This window comes from Thermobia domestica, chromosome 4 (assembly GCF_964235325.1).
Source record: "Thermobia domestica chromosome 4, izTheDome1.hap1.1, whole genome shotgun sequence".
NCBI lineage: Eukaryota > Metazoa > Arthropoda > Insecta > Zygentoma > Lepismatidae > Thermobia > Thermobia domestica.
Window position 1 is genome coordinate 244,660,812 of NC_137457.1, and position 19,717 is coordinate 244,680,528.

Sequence of the window (19,717 nt, forward strand, 5' to 3'; positions counted from 1 at the left end):
AAGATAGATAGATAGATAGATAGATAGATAGATAGATAGATAGATAGATGACATATTTCAATCTAAATCTAGGGTACTTGAATTTTTTCTAAGTGGTTCGAACATCATTTAATACCTGATAATTAATGTCCGATTATTAGGTTTATCAGTCAGAAACATGTATCAACAACATCTCCTTATACATTCACTGGGATAAAGGAATTCTTTAGGTAAAACATGTGAACATTTAGCCACTGTCATGAATTTATTTACTTGTGTTTTCTATTATACTTAGTGGGCGTATCTCTTCAAGTAAACCGAAAGTTGCGAAATAAAATTAAATATAGACCAAAATACTGTAGTTAGCTGAAAATGTTATTATTTATGAACAATATTACCTTTGGCTTCTGAAGACTTCTTCGTTTCGTGATGAGTAGCATCTGAAATAGAATAAATATTTCATAAGTTATAGTTTTACTTTCTGATTTTAAGGCATAGTATTTATCGTTAATATGTCACATCAGAAGATACCATTTTTAAATAATACTTTTTACATGTTATTGTACTAGAAAAATAATAATCCTTCTAAACTGAAAAGTTTTGGTGCTATTGCTTAAGCTATTATTACGATAATTATGTGACGTATTTCGTACAATCGGGAATATATTTACAAGTAATTGAAAACCTGATTTTCTTTAATGAAACTATTTAAAAATTGTTTAGATAAGCATCAAACCCAATTCCGCAGATATATGTCAATATATATAAATATTATAATACCTTCAATATAAATTTGATATCTCAAACCGTTGGGTAGATTTCCAAAAGTTATACCAAAAGTGTGTACTGTTCAAAGTGCTGTATGAGTAGATTTTTTAATAACGGTTGTTGCTTTATTTTTACTTCTACACTATCCACACAATAGCTTTTCATAAGAGCTACATAAGTTCAAGAAGTGTTACAAAACTTTACCGATGTTTGCTATAACTTCGGAAAGTATGTCAAGTTGATACAAACAGCATTATAAATCGAAACTTCTATTTTAAAATTTATGTGATTCAACGATAGAATTATTTAAGGAGTTTTCCGAAAAAGCTGTTGGAAAAATTCAAATTTTCAACCCACTTACTATTACGTATACACTATGTCGAAAAACATGATATTACGTTTATTGTATTACACGTTAAAATACGTAAAGTTTAAACGTTCGTTGGCTTGTCCGTCTCCCTTCTTTTATTACTCCTGTAGCTATCACCAAAACATGGATATTTGGGACACGGTAGCGTTTCCAGTATGCAACACTGACGAACAACTATATTATTGTAATTTTTTTTCTTCATATGCAGTTGCAAATTTGTAAAAATTAACATTGTGCCATTCAGAAGCACAAATTTCTGTTTAGTTGGCAACAGTATTAGTGCGGTGACATTGTGAACTATATAAAAATGTACCCTTCTAGATGTCTGCTTAGGAAAAAATTTCGAGCTACATAAATAGTAATGGAATAATTATTATAATTCGTAGTTGGTTTATTCATAGAAGATCACATAGTTGTATTCCTTCCATGTAATCGCCTCCCATCTTAATCATTTTTGCTACACGTGTGGAAGGCGTCGTACGCCATCAGCACATTAATCTTTAACTATCTCCTTCAAGGGACCTTAATTCGATGCGGATGATGCTTTTGTTTGTGTTATACTGCTTACAACTACGTTGTTCAATCATTTTTGCTAAAAAGTCGTCACGAATTGTTATGCCTCTGGAAACATTCTTATGTATTACCCCTACGTACCACCTCAATTTTGGTTCAAGCACTTTGTTCATGTTTTCGGACATAGTGTGGCAATTTTCTCCTCTATTTTATTGAACCTGATTTTCACTGCATAGCTCAGAGTCATTACCAGTCGCAACGTTGATTGCCGCAACTTTCCTTATGAGCTAAATAATTCCTGTAGTGCTGAGAACAGTGTTGTAAAATTTCCGGAACTTTTGAACCCGTTGGTAAAAAACCGTTATTTTTCGGTTTCTTTCCAGAAAAATTGAGAAAGCTGGGAAAATAACAAAAATCTTTGTACTAGATTAATTTTACTCGTAATGAAACATTTTTTTCTCAAATGCGTGAAAGTGTAAGTTGAGAAACTTCAATATTGAGAATATTTGAAAAACTGACCATCGAAAATAAAGCTATGTCATGTCTAAAACAGTTTATTCATGACTGTGTATTAATTACAGGACCTTACTAGCTACATACACATCTACCATCATGAAGCGTTTCTGCAGCAACAAATAGAGTTCTTGAATGAAACTGACTTTTTAATGTGCTCTTTGATCTGGTGAAATTTTGTTAATTTTAACCAAATTACTTCGTAATAGAGACAGCATTATTCAAATTCCCCTAATATTCATGCACTAAAACATATAATTACTATTATTTAATATTTTAATATAGACTTTTATACAAACTTTATGCACAAAATTTTCTATGTAAACAAATACCTGTCTTATAGTGTGACAAATTATATAAAAATGAAAGTGACTATATTTGTAAATCAAAAACGTTTGAACCACCAGACATCTCGATAAAATTTTCAACATAAGTGGGGTTCGGGCCTAGGAGGTTTTTTATCATTTCACTTTGAAGGTGCAACTTGCAGGAAAGAAGGAGGGATATATATATATACCTTGTTTCAAAAAGAATATTTGTATTACGAAGATTATTTTGTCCAAACTATCGATCGCTGCGCCTCGGGTCGGCTATTGGAGAAACGAATACATTGTCTAGCTTACATTAATAGCCGCTAGACGTCAGTTGTCTTCCGTTTTGCTTGGTAACCGTCATATGTTTAAAATGTTTACTCCGCAGCAGAAATTATTTTGTATTCTCGAGTTTGTGAAGTGCAATTCCGTGATTACAGTGCAAAGAAGTTTCAGGTTGAGATACCAAATTGATCCTCCGAATGGGTGGAACATTCGCAGATGGTATCGACATTCTGTAGATACAGGATATGTATGTAAAGGAAAGAGATCTGGCCGCCCTCATTTTCCTGAAGAAAATGTTGCACGAATTCAAATTGCTTTCCAGTGTAGTCCTTCAAAATCAACTCGTCGTGCTAGTCAGGAGTTACAAGTGCCGACAACAACAATTTGGCGTGTTTTGAGACGTCGGTCGGTTATGAAGTCGTACAAGTTACAGCTGTTTCAAGCTCTGCGTCCTGATAACAAACGCAAACGTATGGCATTTTGTAACGAGATTCTCGATGCTATTGACAATGATAACACTTTTGTACAACGCATCGTGTTCAGTGATGAAGCGACTTTCCATGTTAGTGGTCAGGTAAACAAACAAAATGTTCGAATTTGGGGCCTACAAAACCCACATACAGTCATTGGACATGTACGAGGTTCGAACAAAGTAAATGTGTTTTGTGCGATATCCCGACCATCTGTTTACGGCCCATTCTTACTTAATGGAAACCCGGCTAACAGTCAGCAGTATTTCGCTATGTTACAAAACTGGTTATTTCCGAGGCTGCACGAAGGCAACTTCATTTTTAGACAAGACGGGGCACCCCCTCGCTGGAGTCGCCAAGTGCGTGAATATCTGAATGAAACTCTACCGAACCGTTGGATTGGTCGTCAAGGAGCTGGCGACTTAGAATGTCTCAGCTGGCCTCCACTGTCACTGGATTTGAAACCCTGTGATTTCTTCCTGTGGCGTTTCGTTAAAGACAACGTTTATGTACCACCGCCCCCAAATAACCTGGAAGAGTTGAAGAACCGGATTCGTACTGCCATAAGATCAGTGACGCAGGACATGCTTGCCCGAGTATGGGAGGAATTTCAGTATCGATGTAATATTGTTCGTGTCGCTGATGGAGGACATATTGAACATCTGTAATTTAAATTTTGAACGGTAATTTGAACTTTAGTGGTTGGTAAATATGTGTGTAAAATTTCATAATCGTATGTCTTAAAATTTAATAAATATATCCATTCGAAATACGTATATTCTTTTTGAAACAGATTGTATATTGAAAATGACCGATATTAGTGACGACTTCATAGTTTTCGAGGTTACTGACTTGAACAGTGACACTTTCAATGCCGTTTAAATCTAAATTCAGTATTCAACTTAGGGGAAGGGGAGAGGATATATATATATATATATATATATATATATATATATATATATATATATATATATATATATATGTATATACATAATGATCGAAAATGACCGATATTAGTGTTAAATTCATATATATCGAAATATAATGATGTAATACAATAATCGATAATGACCGGAATTACTGTGGAATTCATAGTTTTTGGGGTCGATGAGATGAACAGTGACACTTCCAATGGCGTTTAAATAAAAAATCAGGAACGCAACTTAGTGGAGGTTGAAGGGTATATATATATATATTAAAATTATTGAAAATATCCAATATTAGTGTTGAATTCATTGTTTTTGGGATCCCAGTTCATTGGTGACAGTTTCGGTGCCCTTTATGTCCAAAATAAAACTTATGTTCCCCGTGCGAAAAACGGGTGTTTTGCTAGTATTTAATAATAACGAACGGAAGTTTCACATGTTAAATTATTTAATAGATTTCTCGTAGCTCAAATTTAAACTTGTGCGGTGAATATGTATATATAAATAAGATCACCTTTGTAAGTTGTTCCAAAAATATACAAATAGTAATAATGGATTTTTACCTGAAATCAGAAAAATAAAAATTAAAATTAAAACCTGTTGCTTTAAGTACTTTTCCTGGCGAAATACATTATAAATACGCTGCAGATGCGTTACAGCAAATAAGATTAACATCAGTCTAAAAAATAGTCTTTAAATTATATTTTCCAATTTTTGCCGATATGTCTAAAAGATTCTTTTAATGGGTTCGTAATTTCCGGAAATTTTACACAACACAAGTAAGATATGTATCTCCATAAATACATATATTTGATGTTAACATACTGAAATTAACTAAAATAATTCTGGTCTCGTTATTTTAACAGTTCCTTCCATAAAGCGGGAACTTCATGAGATTACTTAAGATAATTTAAATGCATCTATAAATATCTTAATTAATTTTATTTTAGTATCTTTGTAGCCATAACTCCATTCTATCACAGTGCTAATATTAAAGGAGAGTTGCACATATACTCTCCTGACACAAATCTTACCTATTCTAATATAAGAAACATAAGCACACAATGATCTTAACTGTAAACTAGTAAATATAAAATATTTTTCTTTTTAAAAGCATGATGTAGTACAATATTCGAAAATTTCAATTTTTCCAAAATTTGCGATTTTTTCTTCAGGCCTTCAAAACACTAGCTGAAACACAGCTCTCTGACGTCAGAACAGTCTTGTCATTACTTTTAATCAAACATATATACTTGTATACATATGATGGATAGTAAGTGCACCGAATAACTGTGAGAGTAGGTTCTACAACTGAAAACAGGAAAAACTGTAAAAGTAAAGTCTAAATCGGCGACATGACTCGTGTGAAAAATTGCCTTACCTTATCTTTAATGCAATATCAACTGAACGAATAGAGATATTGATTCGGGGTCAATGTAATATAAAGAAAATCATAATAATTGAGGTGATGACGCGATCATCGCAAGGGCGCTCTCCACAGAGTGAAGGAAATAAACTAAATCAAATGTTGTACGTGTAGTGAAAATTGAAAAACGTACGTACGTAAAATTACGTTGCTATCTTCAGTATATGTTGATTTGGTATGATATTAGTTAAGAGACGCTTTTACCAGTGAGCGTATATGAGATGTATACGTTCAATTTAAAGTGGGATTCAAATCACATGTACTCCAGCCAGAAAATGAACGTGGGTTTTCAAGGCCAACGGCACGGACGCTAACCACTTAGTCGACTAGTGGACGGGGAATTTCGTTCACTATCTATCTATCTATCTATCTATCTATATATATATATATATATATATATATATATATATATATATATATATCTATCTATATCTATCTATCTATCTATCTATATATATATATATATATATATATATATATATATATATATATATATATATATATATATATATATATATATATATATGAGTGTGCGGTATGGGTGGGTGGATATGTATGTGTATTAATGATTTGATATGGATGTATGGAACATTCTTCTATTTTTTCAGAACGTATTTAAGACGGCCTACAATGCCATGAAAAGTTTTCAACACTCTTGAACTTTTTGAGTATTTAACGTGAGAACATTTTGACACAAGAAGTTTGTGACCATATGTCACATGTACTACAGTTTAAGAAAAAATGACGATAATTGATTTGAGACCTGAAAGGTACTTCAAACGATATTTAGGTCCATATTTCCTACAATTTATGAAATAATGGATATAAATATTGCTGAACTGAAAATGTGGAATTTGAAATGATTATATAACTGAAAATATGGAATTTGAAATGATAGGTTTGTTCGAAACAGATATATAGATATAAAAGATTAATGAGGTACAAAAATTTAAAAAAGATATTTTATATATTTTGCATTTTTCTGTACTTTGTTCATATGCTAACGTTCAAAAGGAAGAAATATCATATTTTGGAAATTATCTACGACTGCCAATGTACAGCATACTGTGTCCATTTCTAAACCCAGTAAAAGAAGTTAATATAGCGTTAATATAATCTTTAAGCGTTAATATTCCAATGAGCATATTATAAACACTTTTCGAAGTATGATATTTTTTATAAAAAAACTTGTACATATGAACAAGGTAGGAAGAATTATACGTGGAAAGTATAACTAATTTTTCCTTCAATTTTTAGTCACTGTACTAACGCCACATATCTAAACCTCAGCATTTACACCTTTCTTTCTTCTACGCTATAGACGTATCAAATTGAATTCTTTTTTCCTTGCAGGTAATTAGACATTTCACTTGCAGTAGCTCTCAGATATTGATTGACCTGTCGTTACAATTTTGGGCTTTAGGCCGGATAACCTGGAAACATGGCGAAAAAAGTGTCCTTTATCAAACTAATAGGGCAACAGTCGATTTCCACAAAGGTGCAGGAAAACTTTCGTACTGAAGCGTAATTGATAATAGTTGATTTGTCAAAACAAATATCAATAAACTCTACTTCTTGGTAATTGGTACAAGCGCTTCGTTCTGTACAGTAGGAATTATGAACGTCACTCAAACATGTGCAAATTTACTTTTAATATTTCTTATTTTACTTCCTTCTTGAATACTAGATATATTAGAAATAAACTAATTATTGAGCAAAGTAAAATAATTTGTTGTTAAAAAAATAATTAGGAAACTTGTGATAGTTTCATGACCTAACTTGGCTTTATCAGACATCTATTTATCCAAAGATATTAGTTTTATAAAAGTACATTTGTTTCCTTTGCTCAGAGATTAGTTTACTTTTAATATACATAGGCAAAGCTGGCATATTGGAGAATATTGCAGTAGATGTCTTATTAATTTAACACAGTAAATTTAATTTTGTAAAATAAAAATAACCATTTAGCACCAATAGGTTTCATATACGATTATGTATTTAAAACAATACCTTTTAACATTGAAGCCGTCCGTCGTTCTTGATCCTTTAGGCCTGAAAGAGACGTGTTTCTATTTAATATATTATATTTCTTTTCATGAATTAATAATATAGTAATGTTTATTTATCATAACCCCAATGTTTGAAAAGTATATATTTACCCCAAGAAAACTCTTTCATGCGCATCCAATTCCAGAGCAACCCAATTTGAAGCTCCGAGGGTAGTATTTCTTCCTCCTACTTATCCATCATCTATTGACACAGTTTACACCAACCTTAATGTGATGTCTGTTAGTCATATTAATATGTCATATAACTATTACACCAATATTTAATTTTCTAATTTCATTTCTTCTTGCAGTGATCTTAGTGTGAATACTCGAAGTAAAAAATGTAAGAAAAAGTCAACTGGAAAAGTAATGTCATCTAAAGAGCCTACAATTCAGGTAAGGAATATGTGAGCAAGAGGCAAAATATAGTGCGTTTGAAAGTGAAGACTAAAACAAAAGTGTCAGACTAGTTGTAGATACAAATTTAGCAAGAAAATCAATGCCAATGAAAGATATGACATTCAAGTTTCATTCTATTGCTTGAGACATTCAACAGAAAAGAGACACTTAAAAATATACAACTAGTCGAATTATAACTAAGTGACTAAAATAATGTAAGTTCAAGATAATGAAGAGGATCAAGTGAAAATGAAGACGAGATTGAAAATCCAAAAACAAATAAAGCTAAATCTGTAGGAAGTATTCTTGTCATTACTTGTTCAATGTTAAAAGAGAAAAGGTTCAACTGTGCAAAACATTTTATTTGTCGACCATCGACCTATTTCAAAACTCTGTGTATACTGCACACAAAACCAAATCTACAAATACAAACGCATCTACTGTAGATCAAAGAGAAAAAATAGTAATAGTCGTCGAAAACCAAAGGGTGAAGCAGATTTTGCAAGGGAACACACAAAATCTTTCCCAACAATGAAATCCCACTACTGTCAACCTGATACCTTTAGATTGTATATAGGAAGTCATCTGAACATCGCAAGAATGTACGATCTCTACATTGAAAAGTATCAGAATGAAAACAAAACTTCAATAAATAAATCAATGTACTATCGAATATTTGAAGCGGAGTTTAACTTATTTGCAGAAAGTTATAGATGCGATATGCGTAAAAGAGACTGAAAGCCTAAGTGCTGATCAAAAGGACAATTATGAGACGGATATTTTACTTAAGGCCAACATGAGTGAACACATAATAAGTGAGAAAGGAAATGAAGATCTTTCAATCCTTTCTTCGATTTGCAAAACGTTATAACATGTCCCTACGCAGATATCGGTAGCTTATTTTATAAGAGAAGGCAGAACATGCAGGGAATGACATTGCGAATGCTTTCAGGAGAATATTGGACGCAGTGCTCGAAGCAAACGAGATCATGGAACTGATTACTTGTTCCGTGTTACAGGAGATAACGGTAAAAATATGACAGTTTTCTGTTGTTTTCGTATGTCTCTAAATTTCATATCAATTTCCTTTTTCTTTTTTTCTTTTTTCTTTTTCTTTTCTTTTTGTTTGTTAATTTGGTCGGCCTATGCCGCATTTAGAATGTGAACGAATGCGAACATGCGAACTCCGAACACGTTGTTGTTGATACCGCAGATTTCAGAGGTAATGCGAACCCCGATAGGGGTCATTCACTCCACAAGCACCTTTCAGCGTGCCAGCATGAAGCATCCTGCGCTCTCGTATTTGGACTTTCGGAATGGCCCTTATGTTATCGTTCGGCTGAGTGTAACAGGAAGAAATACGAATGTTCCCTGTCAAAAGAAGGAGAATCTAGAATTTTATCAGCGTGTACTCACCTTCCAGTGGACTCACTCCCGCTCCTCTCACTATAGAGAATCGAGTGGGCGGTTATTCTACTATACTGTTTCGTTTGCTTCCCCATTCCAAGGGTGGAAACTCGGCTGTAATTACCGTATTTATACGGTTGTTTCATTGTCTTTTAACAGTATTATTTCGCACAAACATAACTAGCAGGTTTTACATATTAATAGCATTAAATACCTGGAGTGAATACTCTTGAATCATACGTTCTGCAAACAGCTTACAGCATTAGATACGGCAGTCTTGATTATCTCATTGAATGAATTACAATTCTAAATGATATGAGAGAGTTCTACCAGTACAACAAAGGTTCATTTCTTTCCTAACCACTTTGGGAAGAAATGAACCTTTACTACTGGATTGCATTTATCTTGATATAGCTTAGAACGTCCTACTATTTCATTAGTGTGCAACGTAGTACTTAACTTAAATCCTACATAATCATCATTTTATACGGAAAACAATTATAATTGAATAAAATGAAATGAATTGAAATCCTTAAATTTTACGTTCCACGCTTATGCCGGTAAATAACAACTATAATTGAAAATCACATGTTGATTATGTCTCTTAAGTTCCAACTCTGATAAAGGTAGAACATAACACTAAGACCTTTTAAAATGAAAATATATTGTATTGCTTTATGTAACCACTTCACAGTAGCCCCTAATTTAAAAGTAAAAACAAAAAGTAACGATCAAATAAAGTAAATCTTAAAAGGATAATGATTAAACAGAAGTGAAATTTATTAAAATAGATAATTGCACATTGCAATATAATAGCATATTTTGCTCCGTTTACTCTTGTTCATTTTTAAACGTGATTTTAATTTTTTTTCTGTATTGATTTATGTCTTTCATTTTACATATTTCATTGGTTAGAATAGAACATAACATTATCTCATTTCCCCATTCAAATATTTTAATTAAGTAATTCTAATGCACTTTAACCGAGAAATAAGCCTTTACCTATACAGATGGATTGATTGTCTACAGACAGATAGTGAATTATGTTAAGTCAAAATTACACACACACACACACACACACACATATATATATATATATATATATATATATATATATATATATATATATATATATATATATATATATATATATATGATTCAATAATACTGCACGTAGAGCCTTCAAACATAAAATTGCATTACCAAATCTATGTGTAGAAAGCAATAAAAATAGTAGCGAGACCAGTGGCGTCTCGTGAATACCTCCAACGGCGGTTAACTCAAAATTTGAAATTGAAAGTGGTATAACTATTGGAATCGTTCGAAAGGACATTAAATGTCATGCAACGTTTAGAGGACAAACTTTGTTATATCCTTTCCCATTTAGCCGGTAGAGGCGTTGTTGCAGACTTGTGTCTGATTACCCGTAGCAGGCTTTCATCTCAGCTAATAATACACATAGAGCCATCAAACAAGCAATTGAACTACAAAATCGTATGTGTAGAATACAATAAAAATAATAGCGACACCAGTGGCGTATCGGGAATATCTCCAGCGGGGGCAATTCAAAATTTCAAATCGAAAGTGGTATAACTGTTGGAATCGTTCGAAAGGACATTAAATGTCATGCAACGTTTAGAGAACAAACTTTGTCATATCCTTTCCCATTTAATCGCTAGAGGCGTTGTTGCAGACTTGTATCTGACTATCCGTAGCAGGCCTTTATCCCCGTAGCAGGCCATTTCCTCCCACTTTCTTCATTCTACCATTTCATTCGTTTCTCATTATCATCATCTTCTAAAGTCTAGCCGGCATAACCATGGAACGTAAACTTCAAGGATTTTTTCTAATAACTTTACTGACAAATAAAACTATACTATTAATATATTTGCTCATGGTATATACAGAGATCATTATAAAACCTATATATTGTAACATTTTTTTAGTACATGGTTATGTTTAATATTATTCCAGGAATATTATGTTTTAGATTTCTACGAAGACAAGAGTCTTTATAATGTGACCATGAATTCGTTTCAGCATACGGAAATGTTCATTTATCTGTAAGAGCTCAATCAAACTACCGAATAGAAAATTAAAATGTGTTTTCTTATATTGAAAACTGAACTGGTAAAACAAGGTAACGAACTCGATTTCTGATACATCAATTCTATCAACTTACTTTAACCTCCTTTTTCTTCACAGGAAAAATATTGAATTATTCTTAAAATACTTAAGAAATGTATCAAGTTTTAAATCCTTTCCTGATTCCTCTGATAATTATTTTGGGAAATGGAATAATATTTGTTAATAACGTAGTTCTTCTAACATAGTTTCTTTCATGTCTGCGCATCAATGCAAGAAAAATAGATGAGAAGTTTTCAGCAAACAGGAAAAGCTATGATGCACTAGAACATATTTCTTTGGTGTTATACTGTACAGAATCCATTCATGATCTCCGAGATTTTAATGCTCGTTCTATTTAGAAACTCCATACAAATAGACGAAAAAATATTCTATTATTCGTATAAATAAAATAATAATATGTTAAGACTTCAAATATAGGCTATCTAACACATCTATAAACAGTTTCTTTGTACATTCATACTACTGTATGCGTACTCCAGCAAGCATAGAAAAATCATTAGTACAACATTGTTTATTCGTATAGTTGTTTAATTTACCATTCACTTCTGAATGATGACCATGAAGAGCGTCTGTAAAAGAAAAATATCAATGTTTTAAACATATTGTTCAGTAACAAGAGAACAAGTATGGATAAGTATGTACATTTAAGTATATAACTGTTCGTATTAGCTCTCATTATAAACCACATAATGATTCAGTAAGAGAAGTTGCAGCGGATAGTAATAACACTATATCTATAGCCTACGTAGCTAAATGAATCAACAGTGTGGAGTGCAAAAACTTTTCTTCTTTTTCCTAGTGCAGCTCACTTATCACAAATATCAAAGAAACCATTACTTATAATTTAGCTCTTTTGCATAATTTTTAATTTTTCATGGAATCTGTTAAGAACATACAATGCAATGTCCTGAAATAAGTCGATGATGAGGGCATAATAACATACACAAGTGATACCACTTAATTTCTATTTGCTTAAGTGTAATTTTAAACTCTATATCTATGTCTATATATATATATAATAGCGTCGGGGCTATTGCCCCTCCCCCAGAAGAGGAAAGTTTCTTATTTTACATATAAATAAAACCCATCCAGAGTTTGGAGCCCTTAAAAGTAGCTCTAAGAAGCAGTATTATAACCCATCGCCCCCGCCCCCAGAAGGCCGTTCTGAATCCACCCCTGCTTAATAGTTACATTTAATTTATTATGAAACAATATTAGTAAATAAATTATTGCATAAGGTTATAATTTACTGAGTATCTTACATCATAAGCTCTCATTTTATTATGTACTGAGAAGTTTGATACCTCACCTAGACAATTTCTGAAGTATACTAACAAGGAACTTTCGCCAAGTGTTGCACTCCGATTTTCATAAAATTTTGTAGGTAGAAAGTAGATCCATAATGACCGAATATAATTACTTTCTTTTCTGCTTAAAGCGGTTTAACAGTGTAAACACCCCTTCTGAAATTGTTTCTAAATAATGCTGAGATCCGCAGAAAGATATGTACAATTGAAATGAAACCTTATACAAAATCATTAGACATGAAATGACCGAACATGTGTTCTTTCCTTCTTGTGGGAACTCGGTTTAAGTTGGCAAAAGTTCTTTTCAGAATTTATCTGCTGAAATACACAGAAAGCACTATTAATTTGAATGTAAATTCGTACACAACTAGTAGTCAATATAAACGAATGCGTAAGTTTTCTTTCCTACTGGAAAACGGTTTGAAACATTTTGCCTCTTGCGAACCTTTTACCAATCATCTCATACGTGGCAAATCATGAACATTTCGAGCATATATGAAGATTAAATGTCATCAAACTAACATTCTTTTCCGTTTGCAGTACTGAAGACAAAAATTCACTTATATTGACTAACAAATGTTTTCGAAATATCTAAGTTTCTCACATTGATTCATAATAAATATCGTTATTAGAGACAAGAATGCTATTAATATGAGTGCATTCTATCTATTAGAAGTTTTTTTTTAATTTACGCTTCGTTTGCCAACAACATTTTTTAAATAATGATAATCAACAGAAAAAAATGTTGTAAACAAAGTCACTTTTGCACCACGCACAACAAATTATTGCTACCAATCAATAAATATCACATGCCGGATCTGCATTCGAGTCAAAGCAATACTCTATAGCCGTCTAAAATATTCAAGTCTATTTGTTGTGAACCTACGAGTACTTGAAGACGGCTCTGAACGTTGGAGATTAAATGTCATTATACATCATTGATTGTAATTTTATGATACTATCTCATAAGTGCAAATTAATATCGTGTTGCTGTAAGATAACTACACTCCAGAGACTCAAACAAAGTTCTTCCAAAAGCGAATACATAACCATCTTAAGGTTGAAGTTTCCATGTTAATCCTTTAGGTATTGTTGAAACTGTTACATCGTTTTTTTCTCTTGTAGTTGAACTTTACGTGTACTATTTTCACAATGTTCACTTCAGGAATTTAATAGCAGTAGTGTTTTTCTCTATATTCAGGGAAATAAACGTTCTTTAACAAAGTACGGAAATGTTCCATTGTAGTTTTTTCTAACTTTCAAGCGTAGAGATAAAATCACGTGGGCGGAAATCGTTTTCGTGTACTCTTGGACTGAATTCACTTTTTGATTCCTTTAAAACTATAAATAATAGTAACAACAAAACATCATCTGCTGAGAGGATTGGTTAAATAATAATTGTGATTGTAGAACTTACGGATTGGAAGATTGTTTCAACAGTCTTGATTGCTTTTACAACCAACGTACAGCAACCGTGCCATTCCAGCTGAAATCCACTTTGACCGCAATTATATACAATACTTGCCCTAAATTGGAGAATATATTACTTCATTTCGTTAACAAAGGCATCAATGTTTCTCTTGTTGTCCTCATCATTTGTAGTAGATACGAAAGGCCATATTCTGTGCACATTTAAATTTCCACAATCATACTTGTGATGACTTAAAGGATATCATGTGCAGGTTGCTGCTTGCTTGTAGAACCCATCTTTGTATATCAACATCATACACTGGAAAGTATGCTAGCGTAGCTTCTTGAAACATCTCTAGTACATACTGTGGAATTTGCCACAGTTTTTTTTCTCAGTTCCTCGGGCTACCATCTATTTCTCCCACAGCTCCAGTTGTTGACGTGAGGTGACTTACCTATAATTATATTGCAGATCGTAGGCAGAGTGGACTCTGCTTACCACTTTTCCAATACGTTACTGCTTTTTCTTTGCAGTCAAAATTGACGGTACACCATCAGTTTCACCAGAATCGGTTTCAGCACAATACATTGTGTCGTCATATTCTACTGCAAAGGATTCTATCCTTCCAGTTTAATTACTAATAGCTGAACATGTCTCTTGTAAAGTATCAAACGAACTGCCATCTTCCATGCATTCCTCAATCAAATTCTTAAGAATCCGTGCAGCATGGTTTTTCTAGGACGTAATTGGTGATTCTAGAATCTCCATTATTTTCAGCGTCAGGAACAGCATGTTTATAATATCTGCCAGACAAAGAACCATATCGATGATTTCCTGCTCTAATACAGATGTCAGAAACCACTTGTGATTTCCGTCTTTTATAAGTTCTTGGCGTTATACCCAAGATCAATATCAACTACTTACGATATGTCATTAAAGCATAGACCTCTTTTAGTCAAATGCTTGACTGAATAAGCCAAGAGTACATACACACGTGCTCATTTACATTTCTCTGCAAACAAATAACTTTGGATATCATCTTGTATTTTAGCTTCATAAAGTTATCTTGAGAAGATATCTAGGAGAATACTCCAACAAGTAAATGAACAAACGATATGCACCATGCTCGAAGTATACTTAAAAACTTATCATTAACAGATCAATTGCTGTTTCGAAGAAATTGAAGAAAAAACAAGAAAATTAACGTGGTTTGCAATTTGTAACAATAATTAATAACACATTATTCGACAAACAAATAACTTGGCTGCCTATAAATAGCATTGTTTATGAGATACAATATCCAGTTCGATCCACACTCTCGACGATCGCCAGAAAGTTCTGTGATGTACATTGCAGAACAACAAATGAAGTACTATTCAAATTGTTGATATCTTTCTATCATTTTCAGAGCCCCCTAGAAACATATTGGAGAAGAGCTTCCCTTCAAGTGAAAAATGGTTTTCCTCTTATTTTATATATAGCAGTTATGCATGAATTTTCAATCAAACTTTTTGTACCTTCCTGTGGACTTGTGTGTCGGCTTGAAAATATTTCAGAAGAATGTTCGCTCATTTTATGTCTACCTTTTGGGTATGAAGTTCTCCTTCAGTAGTTCATGTCTTTCTGTGGGTTTCAGCACTGGTTAGAAACTGTTTCAAAGAGGGACTTTGATCCTTTGAACCGTTTTTCTCCAGAAAAGAGAGGACCTGTATTCGATCATTGTAGGTCTACCTTTTACCTATAAAATTTTATGTAAATCGGAGTGCAACACTTTGTAAAAATTCCTTGTAAGTTAGAAGGTAGTATTCATTCATAGGAGTCGTCTCTCTTCAAACGTATGTCAATAAATAATATTAAATTGCTAGTTTTAATAAAACTAAAATGTATAATGTAATTTATAGTTTGAATTAAAAGAAAATCTTCAAGTTGCACTAGAGGAAACGATATAATTCGAATTTAGGTTGTAGCATAAATATAGTGTCCATTGTTGAGCAATGATTCGAATCGTTTTTTTATTTCGATTTTTAAATAACATTACATGTGTTTGCCTTAGTATAAGAATCAATATAGTTTCGTTTCAGAACATATTTCAGAAGTGATGACGCATGAACGTATAGTACATTTGATCTTAGTTTCTAAAAAGTTTTCTAGGTTAATGACTGCTTCTCACTATATGAAAAAAATGATTTCTAATGATATAAGGTATTCTGTAAAATATGACTATGTAGTAATTTTATGTACAAGCTTTTAATTCTTTATTAGCTCAATGCAACTATAAAATGAATCGTACGCAGAGTATTTAACAGAAATGTAAAGCTGTTTTGCTTTACAATAGTGTTATTTTTCTTCACTTTTTCCATTTTTTTCTTAAAATACACTAAAATAATGTATTTAAAACAACTTCATTTTTTCAATATTTCATGATTAGAGTTGTTTTCTATAAAGCTGAAATTTTGAAATAAATTCATTCCGATATAAACATGAAAACTGATACTGCTAATTTTGTTAACTAGGTACGTGGTGTATGTCTATAAAAACAAAACTTTGATTTATTCTATGGAAATAAAATTTGAGAGTCAATTGTAATATTTTACGAAAGAATTTAATCACTGCCTTAGCCTTGTCTATTTGTTCTCACTACTTGCATATATATCTAAAATAAATGTAATTTATAAGTCTTGAAACGAAATAGATCAAAAGTATATGTTTAAACATGTCACATCTGCCTGCATATGTAAATGAAAAAAACATTCCCTACTATAAATTGAGCTTATGTTTAGCTAGTAAATGCTTGTTTGCGATCATAAACCTAACTACCAAAGATCTTTTCGAGCGTATCACATAAAAGAAAATTATATCTTAAAATTTTAGATAAACGAAGGTGCTTAAAGTAATTAATGTAATATTAATATATAAATTTGAAAATAATCAATTTTTGAAAAACTTCAGTTATATTTGGAAACGATTGATATATATTTAAAAAAGTTATGGATTGCCTCTGATTGTTATCCACACGCAAATAGATAGTATTTTTTTTCACAGAGAGTGGATACTTTTTTGCTTTTTCTTGCTACCATGTTAATCGATTATTTCCACCTAGTATTTAAGCAAAATATTTTTCACATCTTGTAGCTCGAAAGTCGATTTTGTTTATCTTTACTCACTATAATAATGAGAGAACTAAATATGTATTCAAAGATGTTTGTTACAGAGTAAAATGATTTTTTACTTAAGAGTGCGAAAGAATTCATTATAGTGTATGATATTTGCTAGTGCGTTACCAGAACATTTTTGTAAAGGAAAAGGAAATTTAAATCTTTGACTAAGAATTTCATTGGTATGACATTGTGCAAAAAACTCATATCCAATCGGGCATTTTCTTTCTTATTATTCTTTCTAATTTCAATTCCTTTTTAGCAGTTAAATAATTTAAGAAATTCGATTTGTCAACAAAATCGCTATTTATATTATGATTTCAATAGCACTGGCAAGAGTAAATTTAAAGATTTGAAGAGAGAGCCAACTATTCAAGGTACATAAAATGTATGTAATGGGTATTAATAGAACAGAAGCCAAAGAAATTCCTATAGTTCTGGACACGGAACGTTGTTTTCATTGCACCAAAATTAGAGTTCCATGGACAAGTCGGGTTTCTCAAACGACTGAATCAATTGTCTTTAGTAATGTAGTCCACAAAGATTTCAGAATCTACATGAAGAATCTGTTTGGGAAGTTGATAATAGGATAGGAATGTTGACATGGCTTAGTACTGTGTGGCATGTGGTATGTAAGTATGATGAGTAACACCTTGTTTAGTAAGGTCTTGTATATATTCATTGTTGATCATACACATTGCACAAAGAAATAAGTTAAGTAAGTTATAACGTAGTTACATTATAATAAATTTTTAAGTAATGTATCCGTAACATGTGTTGGAAATAAATTTCAAATTAGCAAAACCATTTTGCCAAATTGTGGTTCGTGTATTAGATAACATAAGAGGCATCTAGTGACAAGAGAATGGATGTCCAGGCAGCAGTATACAGAAATGAAACCGTTATTTATCGTTGCCTTTCAAACACGATCGTTTGAGAGCGGCTGGGGAATTCACAGTACGTTACTAAGGGAGCATGTGTAGTACTGTACTCACTGTAGTCTTTTTTGTTTAAGAAACACAGTGCATTTGACTTGGAACTCCTAAAGGGAAATAACAAGAAAATTATTTGAAGACGGGTAAATTGTTAATTACAATATGATTTAGGTCCATGTATTTTCAATGTACATATACATCTTCAGCTACCACAAAGGTGATCTACGATACATGTAAGGCATTGTAACGATACCACGGGTTGACATTTTCCGTGGAGTTCTGGCTCCGAATATTTAATCTAACAACTCTTTTACACTTGGAAAAAGAAGTGTAGTTAATTTTATGAAAGAAGAAATTATTCAGCACATATTACGGAAACCTAAATTGTAAATAGAAACGCTTAGAATTCTTTTGAAAATATTTCACTGCAAAGAGATCCCACCACAAGTTTTTACTGACTCAAAAAGGCAATAAAGAAGGAATGCACAACACTGCTCTAAAAAGTTTTGAATGAATATGTTTTAAGTATATCATTGAAATATCATTTATGCATATCTTCTACATGGCGGCGAAATCAATAATGATTTATTTCTGCGATCGACATTCTGAGCGTTATCTCTTACTTATTTCAGTAAAATTTGACAGAGATTGAGTATACTTTAGATTACAATTTCTAACATTCTATTGCACATGAAATAGTCCGTGAGCTCACAGTATTATGATTTACATTACGCATTAGTTTTCTATATCTAAATAACATTAATTAAACCTATGTTATAGGAGTAATAAATCAACATTTATTGTGCTCAAATTTTGATCTGTGTGGAAGGAAACTAATTACAATTTAAGTCATTTCGTATGTAATTGGATTTAGAAGATATGGAATCTGAACTAAAATACAAAACTGGATTGAAATTTTTAGATGAAGTTTCTGATTGAACCATTCAGCACTTGGAAATATCTTTATAAAATGTATTTCCCTAAAGTTTTAGGAGCAAAAAACAGCAGTAAATGGATGGCTGAGCGACTAACTAATTCACATTTATAACAAAAACATATTAACTAAATAATTTCTGATTCAAAACATACAATGTAATGGGGAAAATGATATGAGTAGAAATAGTTGCCGAAATGTTCACTCTTCGCGCAAGAGGATAAGTTTACTCTCTAAAAGTTTCCAAGTTGTATTAAACCATTTATTACTTTATGATTTTTATTGGAGTCAAAATGAAAATTTTCTGCGTGTAGCAAATATTATATTTGAAAGGAAATTTTGGAGGGGCACCTGTTAATTTTTGTGAAAAATTTAGACCTCTTTCCTATTTTCGGTAAGTATTCCAATCAAA

General features: G+C 32.1%; 1 protein-coding gene across 7 annotated transcripts in view; it reads right to left on the reverse strand.

The window, feature by feature from the left end:
• Positions 1–19,717, reverse strand: part of LOC145683479 (uncharacterized) — a 292,118-nt gene that overhangs the window by 179,552 nt on the left and 92,849 nt on the right. For 6 of the 7 annotated variants that reach the window (XM_081754814.1, XM_081754812.1, XM_081754813.1 and 3 more), the window contains exons 5-7: positions 12,100–12,132; positions 7,572–7,613; positions 378–419 (exon numbers count right to left, since the gene is read on the reverse strand). In XM_081754814.1, coding sequence (XP_081610940.1) covers positions 378–419; positions 7,572–7,613; positions 12,100–12,132 — 117 coding nt within the window. The remainder of the gene's footprint in view (positions 1–377; positions 420–7,571; positions 7,614–12,099; positions 12,133–19,717) is intronic. The other variant, XM_081754810.1, reaches the window with a different exon arrangement.